At 43.8% G+C, this 16,975-nt stretch overlaps 1 protein-coding gene across 5 annotated transcripts in view; it reads right to left on the bottom strand.

The window, feature by feature from the left end:
- Nucleotides 1–16,975, bottom strand: part of KIF13A (kinesin family member 13A) — a 2,203,773-nt gene that overhangs the window by 727,674 nt on the left and 1,459,124 nt on the right. For 4 of the 5 annotated variants that reach the window (XM_069613597.1, XM_069613593.1, XM_069613596.1 and 1 more), the window contains 2 exons: nt 13,484–13,537; nt 3,842–3,941 (listed from right to left, as the gene is read on the bottom strand). In XM_069613597.1, coding sequence (XP_069469698.1) covers nt 3,842–3,941; nt 13,484–13,537 — 154 coding nt within the window. The remainder of the gene's footprint in view (nt 1–3,841; nt 3,942–13,483; nt 13,538–16,975) is intronic. The other variant, XM_069613595.1, reaches the window with a different exon arrangement.

The following is a 16,975-nucleotide window of genomic DNA, read 5'->3' as shown; positions in this document are numbered from 1 at the left end:
CCGCTTAAGGTACCGTGTTCCGCCTGGCTTCCCTTGCCACCGACTGTACGGGGTAGATTTAGCCCCCGGCTTTCGAACCTGGGAGTGCCTGGAACACCCTGGCTAAACTTTCTAAGCCACTCTAAACTCTTTCTAACTCTTTGCAAGACTTTGAATCCCTAATAACAGTGTGATCTTGGGCACATTTTCGCTCCGGCTACTCTAAGAGTGGGCCCTGCCTAGTGTCTTTTGCTCACCTGTGACTTTGTGCTTCTTTGAGTCTATTGCAAGTGTTCTGGACCTTAGAGTGGTGTGTTTAACCCATTTCTGTTTCTTTTTATCCCTTCCTTGAACCTACTAGAGTGTCATCTAACGTTAAGCACTCACCTCTGTTTTAATTATGTGGTGTTAACTTAGAGTTGGCTAGATAGGAGTAAGGGTGGAAACTGCTTTCATTATAACTGTGTTTGAAGTGTTTTTACTATACTTTTCTAGAGTGTCTTCAACTTATGTGTTCTTGAAAATAAATAACTATATACTTTTGAAACCAAGCTCTGGTCAGTGTTTGCTTGTGCTATTGTGTCTGAGTACATATTGTGTATACTTTGCATACTGCCTAACTCTTCTTGAGGGAAGTCTGACTGCTCAGCCACAGCTACCAGGTAAATCTGGGTGGTGCAGACTGCTACCAAGTGGGTTTACTGCTATACCTGTAGTCTTAAATCTTTTGCAGTGTTCCCCAAGGGAACTGCACAGGTTTCTGCCTAACATCTCCCAATACCAGAACTCTATGGAAAGCCCACAGTGGCCGTGGGTGTCTGGTAAATTTCAGCATCGGGAACGGGTCCAGCTAGTCAGCAGTTCAGGATGCTGATTAGACTGTACTGGAGACTGGACAGCTGGACACTGGACACCCTTGACCCATGGCTTGACCACAGAGCAGGCAATCCCAGGAGGCCCCCAGAAGACAAAGAAGGTGGGTTGCAGCAGGAGCTACCACGATCAAGCGGCGACATACGATCCTTGTGGCGAGTTCAAAGGAGCAGGCCCTGCACCGTTTCTCTTCGGTCAGGAAGGCTGAATCTGCAGGGACAGGCATCTTGTCCTACAAGCAGAAATTCTGCAGAGTTCCAAGACTGAACTATGACCAAAGGAGCAATGTAGCTAAGGACAGAGCTGGTCAGTTCACTGGGTTGTCCGGGGACACATATGAAGGATCAGCAGGCATGGATACTGAAGCAGGGGGTGGGAAAGGTTGTTCCCATCAGTCTATGGGTTGAAACACAGACGAGGGTCTCCTGAGATCAAGAGACAGAGAGAGGCACGGCTTCACCAGGGCTTGGCTGGAGGAAATGCTGGTCTAGCTGTCGGAAATTCAGAATCCGGTCCATCTGCACCCACAACCCATGGGCTTCATTCAACAGAACCAAGGCCAGAATCCAGAAGGCCCAGCAATTTCAGGAACACCTGCGGTGGTCACTGAGGGAATCAGAGTACGGGGGGTGAGTAAATATACCTTTTTTAGCCTCCCCTGTCTCCGTAGGGTTCTATGGGCGTAAGGTCCTGGCCCTATCTCTCACCTGCCTAGCCTTGGACAGTAGTGTTCTGGCCTGAAATCTTCACCTTGTTCTCCTCCTATGGTGGAATTGAGAGAGGGTCTTTTAAAAATGTTCCTCTTGTTTTTCCTAAACTTTGGAACACATACAGCTACTTATTGACTAGAGCAAACATTTGCGCAATCTCCGGAAAGAGACTTCCCGCTAAAAATGTTTATTGGGGCATGTTGACTCGAAGGGCTCTTTTCTAGCTAGGGAAAGACTTATTAAGGTTAGAACCTTAAGGCTATGTATGATGTTTTTATTCTAAACCTATTTGTTCTCAAAGTTTGTATTCTTGCATGGCTCTATTTTGTTAATTGACTTGCTTTGCTACACGTACAGTACATTGAAAAGTGAATCCAACTGTATTTAAAAGTGAAGTGTTAGTGCTGTCTAATATTAGTAGTGAATGTTTTAGTGTGTTACTTTTTCATTGAGAAAGTTGAGGCCTAAATAAATAACTGTTTGTATAGATTCTGCCTCACTTTGATTATTAAGAGTGCTCTGTGTGTGCTTTATTAAACCTTCACCACTCTGACGCCATTCTATACCTTGCTGTTCAGTCACAATATCTAGATAGGGTTTGGCTGAACATTAGTATTTGTCGCTGTTCATAAGAACACCTGGGTCTCTCAGAATCTGTCCACAGGCCTGGTTCGGAAAGTCCTTCTTAACAGACAGCCTCCAACCGCCCAGCAACAGAGACACTGGCTTGACTGTAGACTGGATCCAGAACGACACAGCCCCAACATCCGGGCACGCACGCAGACTGACACTTTGTTTCAACAAGGACCTTCCATATATAGCTATTCCAGACATTAGAAGGCAGGTTGAAGGGCAAGACACAAAATAGCCAAAGCACAGGCAGAAAATCTCATGGCACAGCCATTGTTGAGTATATGGTACTCTAAGTGGCAATATGCTAAAAGATGCAAAAAGTGCACAAGTAAAAAAACACGGTAGAAAAATATCTGCTGCCGCCAGCCCGTCCTGAACACATTGTACAAAAGAAAAATATAAAGGGATCCCAACTGCACTTAGTGGTAAGGTGATGTGTGCATTTTTAAAAATACAAGAATTCCACAAACGTAGAAATGGTCTCCTAGTACTGATATTCTTTGGAACTGGTCAATCGCCTCCTAAAAAAGGGAGCAAAAGCAAGGGAAGTCAAAGTTGAGGGCTTTACTTGCCTCCAAAAATTCAGGTCAGGGAGCCAACAACTGCAAAAAGACACAATGTCTCATTCATTTATTTATTGGGTATTTATAATGAGTTTCAAGGCGCAACAAAGTCTATGGCTGGAAAGCAGCAAAAAGAAAATCTTTCCTAACTAACACAAAGGGATATTTTATCTACACTGTACTCTGTAGCAAAAAGATTCAATAGCAATGCTGATTTAGCAAGGCATCGTGACCGGGTCCAGTAGGTAGGACAAAAGTTGCTGTATTAAATAGAGCAGGACAGAGGTAAAGGCAATTCTTAGCTAACTTCTAGACTGTGCAAGTGCCAATGTTACAACTGGTGCCACTTGTGTCCCACTTAAAGGGGACTTTTGTGTGGAAAAATGAACATCGCTTTTCATCCATTTATTCCAGACGCTTTTCGACCAACCATTGCGAAGTGAAGGACTAGGTGCTGTTGGGGTCAAGAGCCTCAGACTGTCATGCCCTCCCACTGAGCTTAAAGATTCACAGTGTAGCAGTAGCTTGGCCTCAATTCGTATGATATCCACACCTGCAAATCAATTTGAGCCACTTGAAAAACCTTTTCCTAGAAGAACATGTTCTTTAGCACATCTTTGCATGGGGTATTTGAGAAGGCAAATTCAACAAAGACAAAACGTCCTCAATCTTTATCAGCATTTTCTTCCGTTTGCATTGTTAGATTGCTACAACAAAAATAAACAATATTGTGACTTGTTTTCATCAACTGATCTGGTCATATTATTTTAAATAAAGAACTTGCCAATCTCTTCTGCATAATTTTATCTTTGATAAAAACGCTTGTGCTAGATATCAAGGCAGGCAGTCATCCAATTGTGCAATACAGTGCATGCAATCTCAACATTTAGCTATAGATATAACAGCAGGATTCACAAAAGAAAACACATTATATAAGAGTATATTTCGCCTGTACCAAAAGAAATGAAGAAACCTATGATCCATACACAAAACATTAAGTGAAAAAGCAGCTATCCCCGTAGGATTAAGCACATCTTGATTCAATCGGATGCTTGGAGGCAAGCACTGTGGGTCTTTACCAACCTTGCTTGTTGATAATTTTCTGGATGTGCTCGTCCAAGTACTCTTTCCGCTTTATGAGTGCCTCTGACCACCGTTCCCTGACAGTGTTTAAATCTTCCTCCTGGCATAGGTATGGAGCAGACGAAAGGAGGTTAGTAAAATTCGCTGTCAAATAAAATAATATTGATTTTCATAAAAATCCCAGTAGACTGAGATCTACAGTAACACCATTAAATAGTTCTATGTACCCACTCTGGGAAATCACTTGCAGGAAAACATGCACAGTTCATCTGCCTGTGGCTGGTTACAGTAATCTACTGCATTTGGGGTCTTTTAATTGCCCCAACGAGACATCAAAAGGTTTGTGGCTATAAAAATGAGGCAGCACTGATGTACTGCCATCACCCTGAATTAATTCAGTGTTTTGAAAATGTGGTTCTCCAGAGAAAATGGTACCAAAAAAACTGTTTAATGGCGCATAAGACCAGAGTGCTGCTTCCTAGCTAAGTATATAACAGATCGGACTGCAAGCCAGGCCCACAAAACCCACACCCTGTAAAATGTAAGAGAATTAGTGAAAGTGCCAAGTGAAATCTCCCATGCCATTAGAAACCCACATGCAACCATGCTTTTCAGCAGTGCCGGCTGTGAAAAGGTTTAATTTCCGGATATTGATTTGAGTTGGCAAGAAGCACACAGCAGCCTGCAGGAAGTTAGTGAATACATCAGTGTGGAGGACGCCTCATAGTAAGAGGATCACATCTATGAGCTATGAAGAGCTTCCCCCATTCAATGTGCCACCCCACAATACCCACCCCAAAAGAACCCAGTAAAACATACCTTAAAAAGCACATTCACAGTTTATTACATATACAACATTTTAAATGATAAACATTTGTAAGTATGGTGTAGGTGATCATTTTTTTATATATTTTCCATAACCTTTCATCAACTGTCAGGATAGAGATGTGTTTTGCAAACATTTGCACACAGTCAAGCTACAAATGTACTCTAGTATAAAAGCAAGTACAAAAACCAAAGGTCCATTGTTGCGCTTCTTTTTTTAATTTCTTTTTTTATTTGCATTTAACTTAAAATAATAACAGAAAAAAGGTAAGAGAAGAGAAGGCAAACACACACATTTCTTCACGTAGTAAGCAAAGGCTCCAAAAATGTAGTCAGAGCAATCACATGACACAACGTGTTCCCTGCGATTAGCAGTGACGTGACCACAATACGTCACTCTCTTCGCTTTGGTAGTCTGATAATAAATGTCTAAAATGTTAGGTGCAGCTCTCCCCACAAGGGATGGACAATAAGTGAGCAAGTGCTTCATTGATTCCACGGCCTGGGTGTCATTACAAAACCGAGATTTGTTGGAGTCGGATAGCCCACGGATTGCTTGGATCGCATTCCTTGGGTAAAGATTGATGCGAATAAGGATGAATTTTCGGTGCAGGGATTTATTTAGATACTCGCACACCACATTTAATTTCTGTAATTCTGTTGGAATATGGACAGTCAGTTTGTATTAGGCTGCTGACTCTAAGGTATTGATCCAGTCGAGCTCTCTCAATTTGGATTTTATCAGCATGGGAATATTGAGTAGGTCCTCAATTGAACGTCGAGTCTCTTCCCACACAATACACATATTCCTTCTCCAGTTCTGTAGCATAGGTGTGTCAGAGGCCACAATCTCCTTATGTAGCATTTTTAGGATTTCCGGGCGCTCAGATAGAAAACATTTCCTCAAAAGGGCAAGGCTTTTCCGATCGACGCTTGATTTTAGTGAGGATATGCCCAACTCACGTTGGATCGTTTGGATTGGCACTGCTGGTGGGAGTCCCAATTTTTTTTTTTCCAGAAAAGGCCTTCTAATTGTGGCCAGACAGTTGCTGGAATGTTGGGCATAGCTTCAGATCCATAGGTGATTGCTGGGACAACCTTAGATTTATACAAGGAGAGAACCTTTTTGTTGGAGAACCGCCCATATTTTTGATTGAAAGCGCGGGCTCGAACAGACAAAGCTTTGGTTTTAGCTCTTAGATGAGACACTATCGGGGCTTCTGATGTTGTTTCACTGAGCTAGATTCCCAAGTACTTAAAGACGCTTGCTTGCTCAATGGCCCGGCCCTCTAGCGACCAGGAGTAGGAATTCCTTCCTTTGTTGTAGTTTCCAAAACTTGGCATCTTAGTTTTAGATTTATTCATCTCCAAGCCATTGTTTGGAATTAAACTGTGTAAACCATTGAGTTGTCTTTGGAAACCTATAGGCTTTTGGACTATTAGCAATATGTCATCGGCATAGAGTATGCGAGTCAACAAAACTCGGCCGACCGTTGGCGGGAAGGCGCTTAGCTCAGGATCTGTGTTCTTAATGTTAGCCAGAAAGAAGTTAAACAAAGCCGCAGCCATTGAGCACCCCTGTTTAACTCCTCTGGCAGCTGGAATATCTTTGGAAAGGAGGCCAGATTTGTTCAGTCGCACTCTTAAGGTGGAGGCTCGATGCAAGGCTTTTATGGGTTCCAAAAGAGACTCCGGGCAGTTCTTTGCCTCCAGTTTATTCCATAGTTTCTGCCAGTCGATCTGGTCAAATGCTTGTACCAGAACAAAAAAAGCATGAAGAGTTTCAGTTTCCCTTGTTTCGCTCGCCCCTTCAACATGTTGAGGATAAAGATGTTTGCAGAGGTCCCAATTCCTTTAACCACCGCTGTTTGTAATGGGTCGTTGACTCTTGAGCCCCTGCACCAGGTACAAAAGTGGTCGAGAATGATTGTGCCGTACAGCTTTCCAAAAACATCAAGGAGGGCGATGGGACGGTAGTTCTTTGGCTTATCACGTTCCCCATTTTAAAAAATGGGGTCCACAACTCCCTCCTCCAAGAACTCGGGATTCTACGAGAGCAGGAAATTTGTGACAGCAGCGCATGGATTAAAAAGGTGCCAATTTGTCCCGGTGTTCCTTCAGTATAAGATTTGTTAATCCATCAGGAGCAGGGGCTCGCAAATTGTAATTCGGCTCTGAACGTCACTGATAGTCGATAAGGAAACCCAAGGGACTGTGCCAACAGGGGTACAGTAGGTTATGGTGATGTTAGAGGCAGCACATATAGGTTTTTAAAGTGTTCAATCCAAACAGATTCACCAATAGGATTGGTCTGGTCATCGTTCGGCTGCGGTCCCACTGATTTTGTAAGCAACCAAAAATTCCTACCAAGATCTTGAGCATAGTTTCCGAGTCATGTTGGTATGACGACCGTCTGAATAGGTAGTGCCAATTCTTATAGCTCCTTTTTCCCAACAGGAGATTTTCTTGGTCAGATGCGCTTCCCCTGATTTCTTGCCCACTCTGATGAACCTTTTCACTGATTTTCTTCGTTTAACCAGCTCTATATTGAAAGCATGCAGATTAATTTTGGACATGGTCGCCGTCTTTTACTGGATTTGGACAGGTGAGGTTCTAAAAGGGGAGTATACTCCACCGGTGAACCCCACACCTGAAGGACTCAACAAGATTGACCATAATGTTGTTTGTCAGTTTTAGACGTAAACCACCGCTAGTGACTGACAATTCTGACAACATCTTTTGCCGAATGTTCGGGGTAGAGCCTGTCCATTCCATGTGTAGCATATGGTGATCACTATTCTTTGTTCTTATTACTTTGAACGAGGCAACTTATGGTAATAAGTAACCTGAAACAAAGATATAGTCTATCACGGACAATCGCCCCATACTTTCCCAAGTTGGTGTTTCCATTAAGCATGTACATGTCTTTTGTGGCCATATGTGCATGCCACATAATGGCTCTGGAGTTATGAGAGGACAAGTGTAACTTGGTTTGTGCACTAAAATTGCCATAGAGACATGAAGTATTTAGGTCACCGCAGACAATCGCATTCCGGGTTTGTTGATTTATATATGCGTTGTCTATCATATTGGATATATGGTCAATGAATCCTTCATTAGATGTAAGTGCCGGGTTCCAGTAGGCGTTGATTATAACCAATTTGGCTGGTGTCGGAGAGTCCAAGACGTTATGCTCCGTCTCCCAGGGGAGTAGCAGCTCTTGAGACAATGGGCTCGTTGAAACAGATTTAATAAAGGTCAGAGGGCTTCCAGACTTAATAGCTTTTAGCAAGCCAGAGGCGGGCACCCAGTTTTGCCTTTTATAGCAGCGCTTAATGATGTTGCAAAGCCATCTAAAACCGGGTTCACACGTAAACCAGGTTTCTTAAAGACATAATAGGTTGTGGGAACCCAGATTTAACTCGCTGGGTTTTCTCAAATGGCTAAAGCCTCAGGTATTTCATGACGCCATTGACAAACAAAGATATTTCTGATTGGAATTACAAGTTGGATTGGTCGCATTCAGTATCGCTGACGTAAATTGATAAAGGTCATTGTGTGCTATCAAGGCTTGTGACAACCAGGACCAGTCCTGGTTTTTGATCAGGGCTGTCGGAGCAGATGGTAAATGACTAATGCTTCTTATTTGTCGTGAGGCAGTTTGTGTTGGAAACGTGACATTTAGCTTTGGGCCCTAACCAATCGGGACACGACCAATGTGAAGAGGATCCAAATACTTTGGCTTTTGCTTATCGACATTGGTCTCTTTAGAGGTTGTTTCGCCACAAAGCCTTGTTGCTCGCGGTTTGGACGTGACAACGTAGCACACATGGAAGGCTTACCCTCCCTCTCAGAATCCTTAAGTGTTGTCAGTTCAAAGCCTAGCATCAGCATGCTTTCTGCTGCATCGAGCAGCATGTTCTTAATCACTGGGGATGTGAGGTGCAAATAGATTTGTTCAGTTCTTTGATTGTCCACAAATTCGATTATTCTTAGATCTTTCGAAGAGAGTTGCCTTAAGTTGGGGATACAGTGGAAGAGGTCCAACACTGTCCACCTGTTGAGAATTATATTGTTGTCACTGTCGAAGATTCTCTCGAGTTTCAGCGATTTATATTTCGGGTCTTGAAGTAAGCTCGCCACAAACTTTCTGTTTGTGTCATTTTCAGCCCGTAGTCCGATCTTGTTCTTTGTAAATCTTTCACATCTATTAGCTTGATGATGGTGAATTCTGGCAGCTGTACCCGTCGGCTGGTTCTCAACAAATTTTCATGCTCCCAAATGAGCCGGAAGGCACTGGGCCTGTGGGGTATGTGATGTTCTCGATTCGCCATCTTTTTGAGTGAGCAATAAGTGTGTTTTTAGAAGTGTATTTCTTGATACATTCACATCGGCTGCCCTTTATGGGTTTGGACGAGGAAGGATCTTCTTTTTTCAGACATAGTGAGGAAAGGGGGATTCGAGGGGCCCAGCAACAGAGGACTTGGAGTGTGTTCAACTTCCATTTGAGCCGGAGGAAGCCCTTGTGATCCTCATGCGTCGTAGAGGGTAGTTGGCGTATCCTCAATGGAATATGTAGAGAGATCAAGCAGGGCCTGAAGTGACAGGCTTACATCGCTGGTGGTGATCAGGCCCGAAGGCAAAGGGACTTTGGTTGGATTACGCAAAGGTGCATTCCCGTTTGCCCTAATCTTTCCTTTTAGTGAGGTTATCCTTGCTGCCGGTTTTGGGGCGCCTTTCTCAAATTTCTGATAAGGAATAGATAGCACGTTGGCTCTTATAGTTAGTGGGTCTTGAGACGGTTTCTTGACCAAAGAAACCTTGTCTTCTCTGTTTTGTTTTTTCGTTGTGAATATGGCAAAGGCTGTATTTGCCAAATCTTCTGTATGGGCTGCGTCAGCCAACATTTCCTCAATGTCATGGTCAGAACAAACAGAAAATCCTTGGCTTTGCTCTGATTGGACCAAGGTTGGTGCTTTATTAGGGATTTGCGCACAAGAGCTTTGAAGTGCTCTGTCTCACTAGTTAAATCCACCTGCTGAGTGACGAGGCTGGTCTGTGCCCCTTGGGAGCATCTTATATGTTGGTCAGGAACAGGTTGCGGATTCACCTTCCTCAAGACAAATTGCAGCTGGTCAGATACTCCTCACTGGCCATTGGATGTGACATACCCTTCCAGAAAAACCAGCTTGGAATGAGTCATTGCCAACAGCGTGGTGTGGTCTTTGAGGGTGTCATTCAGGTGCCCAGAGAGCTTATAAATGGAGCAAGTGCGATGGTAATAGTGGACATCATGGTGAGGAGGTCCGGTTTGTTTTTCCTAACTGGTGAGTACTTTTGTGGCAAGCTGGCTCCTGTTCACAAGATGTGTCGTGCGGAGTAGTAATACTTGAATTCCGCCGCAATGAATTGGAGATTGTAACATGTGCCTTTCCTATACACTTATGAGCTGGGACCAGTGTCTCTGAATCCAGCGTCGAGCCCCCAAGACCAAGGTGAGACCGAGCCTCGATACCAATGGTAGTGATGGGTGATTTTGACCAGGGTGCTGAAAAAAACCTTGGTCGCTACATCTGATGGAGGGCCATCTACGGTGTCCGAGAAGATTTGGCTCGATTGAGAGACCAAGAGGGCGGGACGTGTTTGGGGGACCTGACTTCAAGTCGCCCAACGGCTGAATTTTGTTCCGCCCATCTGGGGCCACATCAGTCTGCTTCTCCAGTAGACCTGTGGAGCATCCTATATCTTTCACTGCCGGGGCGCCTTTACATGGAGAAGGCAGTTAATTTTGAACTCCCCAGCTTATTGAGGGCGTCAATGGATTTTTGTCATTGCCTGGTCGATTGAAAGGTACAAAGTCAAAAGGGTTTGTTAAATCTTGAGACAGAACTATAGAATCTTGTATAGTAGTTTCTCTCGGGTTGTGCCCCACAAACGCCAATGCTTTCTAAGAGTTTGGCATCTGATGGCTCGCCCAGCAGTTGGGTTCCCAGCACAGCACTAGGTGGTTTAAACACATTGTCAGTGGGAAAGGTTATGCCTGGACCACCACCCCTCACTAGTGCTTTCTTATAAATCCTGGGCTGTGTGCACATTTTGTTTTGTTCCTTTCTGACATGTGAGGGCATTGTGCAATGGTTTGGTATAAAACACAGGAATTGTCTTGTTGGATTTACATGTCCTGGTCGTTTGTTATGCGTTCCCTTTGTAGAGCTCTGATTTTTGTGCGGAGCCAACTCCTTGTCAGCTGGAGGACTTTTCGCAACAGGAACTGGCCAGTCTTTGTTCTCAGCTGATGTTCGCTGTGTTTCTAGTTGAAGTGAGGTAAGCGTCATATTGATGGCATTTGGCAGACTATGTGTCACATTGCCCACATTGCGAACGCCATGCATCTGGGCTTTTACCACTAGGGCCTCAGCACTCAGAGGTAGACCCCTATCTGACAGATCATTAGTTGGCAACTCAATGCCCAAGATGAGAGCATCGACCTGCCTTGCGTCCTCGTAACTGTCACGCGGCCGGAGGACACAGCCCCGTGGGCAGACCGAAGAGGGAGCAGCGTCCGCTGACCCCCGGTGCGTCTCGTCAACTGGGGATAAAAATAGGGTGCCATGCTCAGCAGTACCGTGGCTAGATGATTCAAAGACCGCTGCTGCTGAATCCAAAATGGTAAGTCTTATGTTAGGGGTGGAGTGTCCAGTTGTCAGGCGGAAAGAGGAATCATTATGTGACTCCTCGGGGGCCTCCACCTTTGCTCTCCCTGGCATGCTCGAAGTTAGTGTAGTTTTGGTCTCTTGGTGGGGCAACAGTTCTTCGTGCAGAAGACGCCAAGTCTGGTTGAGATGAATCGTTGGGTAATCGGGGAGGACAATAGTGAAATGTTCGAAGATGCACGTTTTGTCTTACCCATTTCGCCTGTAGCATGTAGAGAAGAAACCAGGTCGGGGCTCACAGCCAACGTGACAAGGGATGCGTCCAACATTGGAGTCACAGTAGGGTCACCATCTTTCTTGGTCTTGGAACTTCTTAGAGTTCTATGGGGCTCACGGCCCGCCGGGCCACCGGACACCAAACATACTGCTACACTACGCTCCATTGGCTGGTGATGAAATAGAGTGTCAGCTGGAGGCGTGGTCTGGATCAGAGAGCGTAGAAAGACTCAGTCAAGCCGTCAATCTCCTAATGGCAGCAGTGTAGCAGCCCCAAGCAAGCTCCCAAAATTGTTGCACTTATTGTCGATCAGTTCACCTGTTAAGTTTCTCTACTGAGGCGATTACTTGCGATGTAGAAAGACAAAAAGCAATGCATTCTGCAGTCATGTCAAAGTTCTTCTCAAAGCAGGATTACGCAACTGGCAGAACTGCATAAAACAACTTTCAGATTTATAAATGCCAGGAAAAGGCCTGAAAGTCTCTTAATTCCTCAACATACATATACAAGGAAACATTTATTGCAAAGTTACACCTATCAACTATCAAACTTTGCAAGATCCCAGAGGCCGATGATGGGCTTTGTACGAGAAACAAAGCATAATCTATGCCTAACATATACACATTATTTTTATGATGGTCGTAATTATACTCCTGGGAAGAGGTAAACCATTGATGGTCTTCGAACATGTTGAGGTACTGATCTGATTTTAGTCCTAAGGATCGAAAATGTGACATTCTATATTATAATTTCTGTAACTATCCTACAGACTCGCTACAACACATGATCCATTTGTAAATAATACCATACACAAACTTCCTTCCGTTATATTTTTCTTTTGTATAAATGGGTGACAACATTTCTAAAAACACCTTTGAAGAAGGCAAAGAATATAAAAGTCCACAAAGAGTTCAATTATTTTTAGAGTGCTTTCTTGATCAGGCAGTCTTTGGCTCTGGAGTGTTTATTAAAAGGTACGTAATCAGTGTCCGACACGTCATGCTCTATCATGATGTGGACCACAGATGTTGCAACATACGTCTAGGATGCACACTCGGCTATTTTAAAAACATTTGGACAAACTATTTGGAAATTTGGATCTATGCTTTGAAAACTACCTTTTTGACATTGGATGTGCAGCCCCAGGGTTTTTTGGGGTAGGGAATGTCCATTACCAATGCTTCTCTGTGATGGCCTAACTAAATAAGAGAATGGCCAATTACATCAAATGCACGCAGGTGTCTGGGTGTTGATGCAGTTGGAAAGTGTTGAGGCAGATAACAGAGTGGCTCAAGATCACTCAGACCACCTGGAATATGCTTCAGCATTTACGTCCTGCTAAAGTAGTGAAACTCAGATGCCTTTGCTCAATTACAGGTTTGCAGTCAGGTGCGTCAGGTAGATTTCCATTCATAGGGATTTTTATTTTATTTATCACACTTACGAAATATCTTCCTCATCAATGGCCAGTGAACCAAAACAAACATGCTAATTGGGACAGCACACTTTTAAACCTGACGAAGTGTCCTTGTTATTTGCTAACAGTGAACAAATGACCATAGTTTTCATGCTGTGCACTTGGTACGGAGGTTATTACGGTTATGCAAATGACGATGAATAATGTGTTACGGGTTTCTGTAAATCTTAGTTGTTATGCTGCGAGCTTTGGTTCGCAATGATGAGCAATGCCATTGAAAAGTAAGTCAGCAAATGAAATGGGAACAGAATGACAGAAGAATATGTTGCTGCAGTATGTCAGTTAAGCAGGTTAACCCTTTGCTTTGAAGCCCAACGTCCTTGCTTCAACACCCTGGCCCACTTTCTAGTTGCCGACCATTAGCAGAGCTGTGCCCCATGCCACATGATTGACAGCAGCAGCAATACTACCTGGTAACTATCCATATCATCATCATCCTCACCACCATCATCATCATCATCTCTCTGGTAGGAAGAAATAAAGCGTGTAAACACAAAACACATGCACCTTTCTCAAAGACTGCTGACATATAAACACAGCAAAGCAAGAGAAAAAATATATATTCCAAAATATGCAATGAAAGAACCAACAATAAAATATGACAAACGTATTATACAAATATTCATTGTGGTGGCTGTATTGAGAGCAATTCTCTTACACTTATATACCAATTGATGGAAACAAATATAACCGACTGGAAGTTTAGGATACTTACGACCAGGATCGGATACTGCCATAGGGGCTCTAGTCAGGCACATATTACAAATCTGTGCGGGCTACTGTTAGATGCCAATTAGTTGTGAAATGGTCACACTGAAATGCTTTATAGCTGTTCTATCTACTCTGGCAGTCTTGGGTTACAGACTAACAGTCTATTTAAATGTTAACATGCACAAAGCAGAAATAAAAACCTTTGCTCAATGCAAGTTAAGAAAAGAGGACTATTTTATAGGGCTAGTTTATGGTTTGTACCATTTTTCAACATAGCTTACTAGGAGTTGGCTTAAATAAGAACACCGACTACAATGACATCAAAGAAAGCTATGCACACAATAAAGGTAAGTTATGTGGAATCCTATCCCTCCAGCAAGTAAATTTGAATCACAATAACACTTAAAGAACATACATTGTTAAATGCTACTGAATTTGGCAGTAATAGGCAAACAAAAATGAAGTGATTTTCCCTATATCACACAATTTTGTAAAGTGGGAATGCCAAAATTACAACTCACTATGTTAGTTCAAAGTGGACAATTAAGCTCACATGATCATCAGCCGATAGTTCATAATCAATCAGATAAGCTAAGATCCACTGTAATCAAATTGTTGCTCAACAGCACTAATTAGTCTTTTTTATATAACTATAATTTGCAGGTGCGTATTTATGCCTCGTATCTTGTCTGCAGAAACCATCAGAGACTCATATTACAAGGGAAGCATTATGCGTAGTAACACACAATTGGAATAGTAACCACTGCAGTGTTGTCTAGATCAAGTGACAAATTATGCAATAGTCTGTAAGGTCCACAAACATTTTTTTGCTTAATTCAGGTTTTACATTGTGTATGCCAGAAATCCTGTTTTAAACAGAAGAGGCAAAGTTCTGCTGTACTCGGAATATAACAGAATCTAACATCCCTGCAATGACTAAGGGATTGTTGAGAAAAACTCCAGCATATCTGCTGACAGTTTGCTTGATCCTTATCTGATTTTTGTGAGAGGTCTTTTTAACCTCACTCATTTATTTATTTAACTCATTTTATTTTGCTGGCTGTGAGAGATCACCCAAAGGAGGAGCCCTGGCTCCAGATAATGCGTTCCAGATACAGGCCCACAGCTCTTCAGTGCTCCAGGACGTCAATCTCAGCCCATTCTCACTGCACAGGTGGGGCTCCTCCCTTCTTCCCCCCAGAAACAGAACCCTCCGTGGAACTTTCTCTCCAACAGCCACAACTAACTGCAGTACCAGAAGACTCCAAGAAAGGACACCATGAAGGCAGGATACGGCATGCCAGGCCAAATGCAAAAGGGGCTCGAGCCCCTTTGTCTGATCCAAGCAAGCACCAGGGCGAAACGGAGAACAACATAAAGGGTGGCTGAAATAGAGAGGGACCGAGATATGAGGAGAAGAGCTAGAACTCAAAGGTTTTTCATTCATCCTTTGGTTACAGATCGGAGAGGCAACAGCGGAACATACATGGGCCTATTAAGTCCCTAAACCAAAGATAGCCCGAGGACAGCACAACCAAGCATGGCATCAAGCCTACCCACTGAAGGGACGGCCACAGGCGATTTTAAAGAGGACTCTGTCCCTATTGTAATAAAAATCATGCATTAGTGTCTTCTGTAGCCAACAAGTTGTGTCAGAGTTGGGACTGAAAGAGCGCTGTGGAGATCCTTATCAAGACTCATCGATGGGCCGCAGCAACTCCGACAACTGCTGCAATTGCAGACTCAACAGGCACAGGCTGACTGCTAGGTTTTTCAGCTAGCCATCCAACCCCAGGGCTCCAGACAAACAGTGGCACAAGAAATACACCACAAATCCTTAATACAGTTGAAAGAAGTGTTGGCTTCTATCCAAGACCATCCTAAAATGCCTTCCTCTGTTTTCCAAAAGTACATGGATGATGAAGTTCCAGCATAGTTCTTTATGAATTTTTAGAGTGCGTCAGGAGGACCGAATGGCACCAGGAGTGCCTAGGCCCGTATATTGATTGAATACTAATACTAACAGGACAAATGCAAACCACATATCAAGCCGTCAACTCAACAGGTGGTACTCGATATGGGGGCACAAAGAAAACAACCTTATGGTGCGAAGTTCAGAGAGACCAAGCCAGGCCCCATGGAGACCCTGCATCAACTCTACTTCAAGATAATAGGACTAGCTGACAAACGGCTCCAGCCTTCTACCTCAACAGTACACGTACTCATCGCTAAGATCATACACAAACAGTTTTTGAAAGCCCTACCTCCTCCCATACAGTGATGGGTATGGCAACAAGACTCTTAAAGAGGAAATCAGCATCGCCTCAGCTTATCAGAAAGCAGCTAACTAACAACATACCTAAATGGAAGCTGACCAAATACAGGACCAACCAGTATAATGGGACAAGGCCACCCCATAAGAGTACCAGGCAGACACCCAGTAGAACAGTGGAACAAGACGACCAGGAAGGAGCAAGCCAAGCAGCATGGGTGAAAGCTTGCACCTCATCTCCGCTACTGCTCCCTTAACATTCAATGCTATGAGTGTGGATATTGTGGATACATTTCCAGGTTGTATTCAAACGTGAAGGCATCTGAACCCATAGAAGTCTGTGCATATTTGATGTATCTGGAAGAAGTGAAATGGCAAACGGGAAGAGCACAGAATCTGTACCCACATCTCCATGAAGTGCAGGTGGATCGAGAACCCACCTATGCCCTACTGGACAGTGGGAGCCAGCAAACAGCATTAAGTTCATGTGTTGCCATAACCATGGAAGAAGGGACACCCAAAGTTCAGATTCATTGACTACATGGAGACATACAGGCCTACCCTACTCAACAGGCACACATGCTGGGAAGCCCTAAACATCCCGAGGAGAGACCACATATCAGCCGCCAGAAGAAAAGTGCATTGGCTCACCATTAAAGAAGAACAAGTTACTTACCAACTGTAACTTTCTTTCGACTGGAAGTTCCTGCCACGTATTCCTCCTTTTAGATATCTTCATCAGCTTGCTGCTTCTTTCTGAATTTTTTTCCCAACAGAGCGCGCTGTGCTCGAGGCCGCGTAGCTTGTTCCCTCGAAGGCCGCCAAGCGTTGACATCATCCGTCGCATAAATGGCTCGAGACACGCCCGTTGTTTCAGTTCTGTTTTTTCGATGTTAATGGTCGCATCAGTTGTATTTTG

The sequence above is a fragment of the Ambystoma mexicanum genome, chromosome 5p, assembly GCF_040938575.1.
Source record: "Ambystoma mexicanum isolate Mex_15411 chromosome 5p, UKY_AmexF1_1, whole genome shotgun sequence".
NCBI lineage: Eukaryota > Metazoa > Chordata > Amphibia > Caudata > Ambystomatidae > Ambystoma > Ambystoma mexicanum.
Note: the sequence above shows the minus strand (reverse complement) of the source record. Positions and strands in the feature narration are given on the sequence as shown.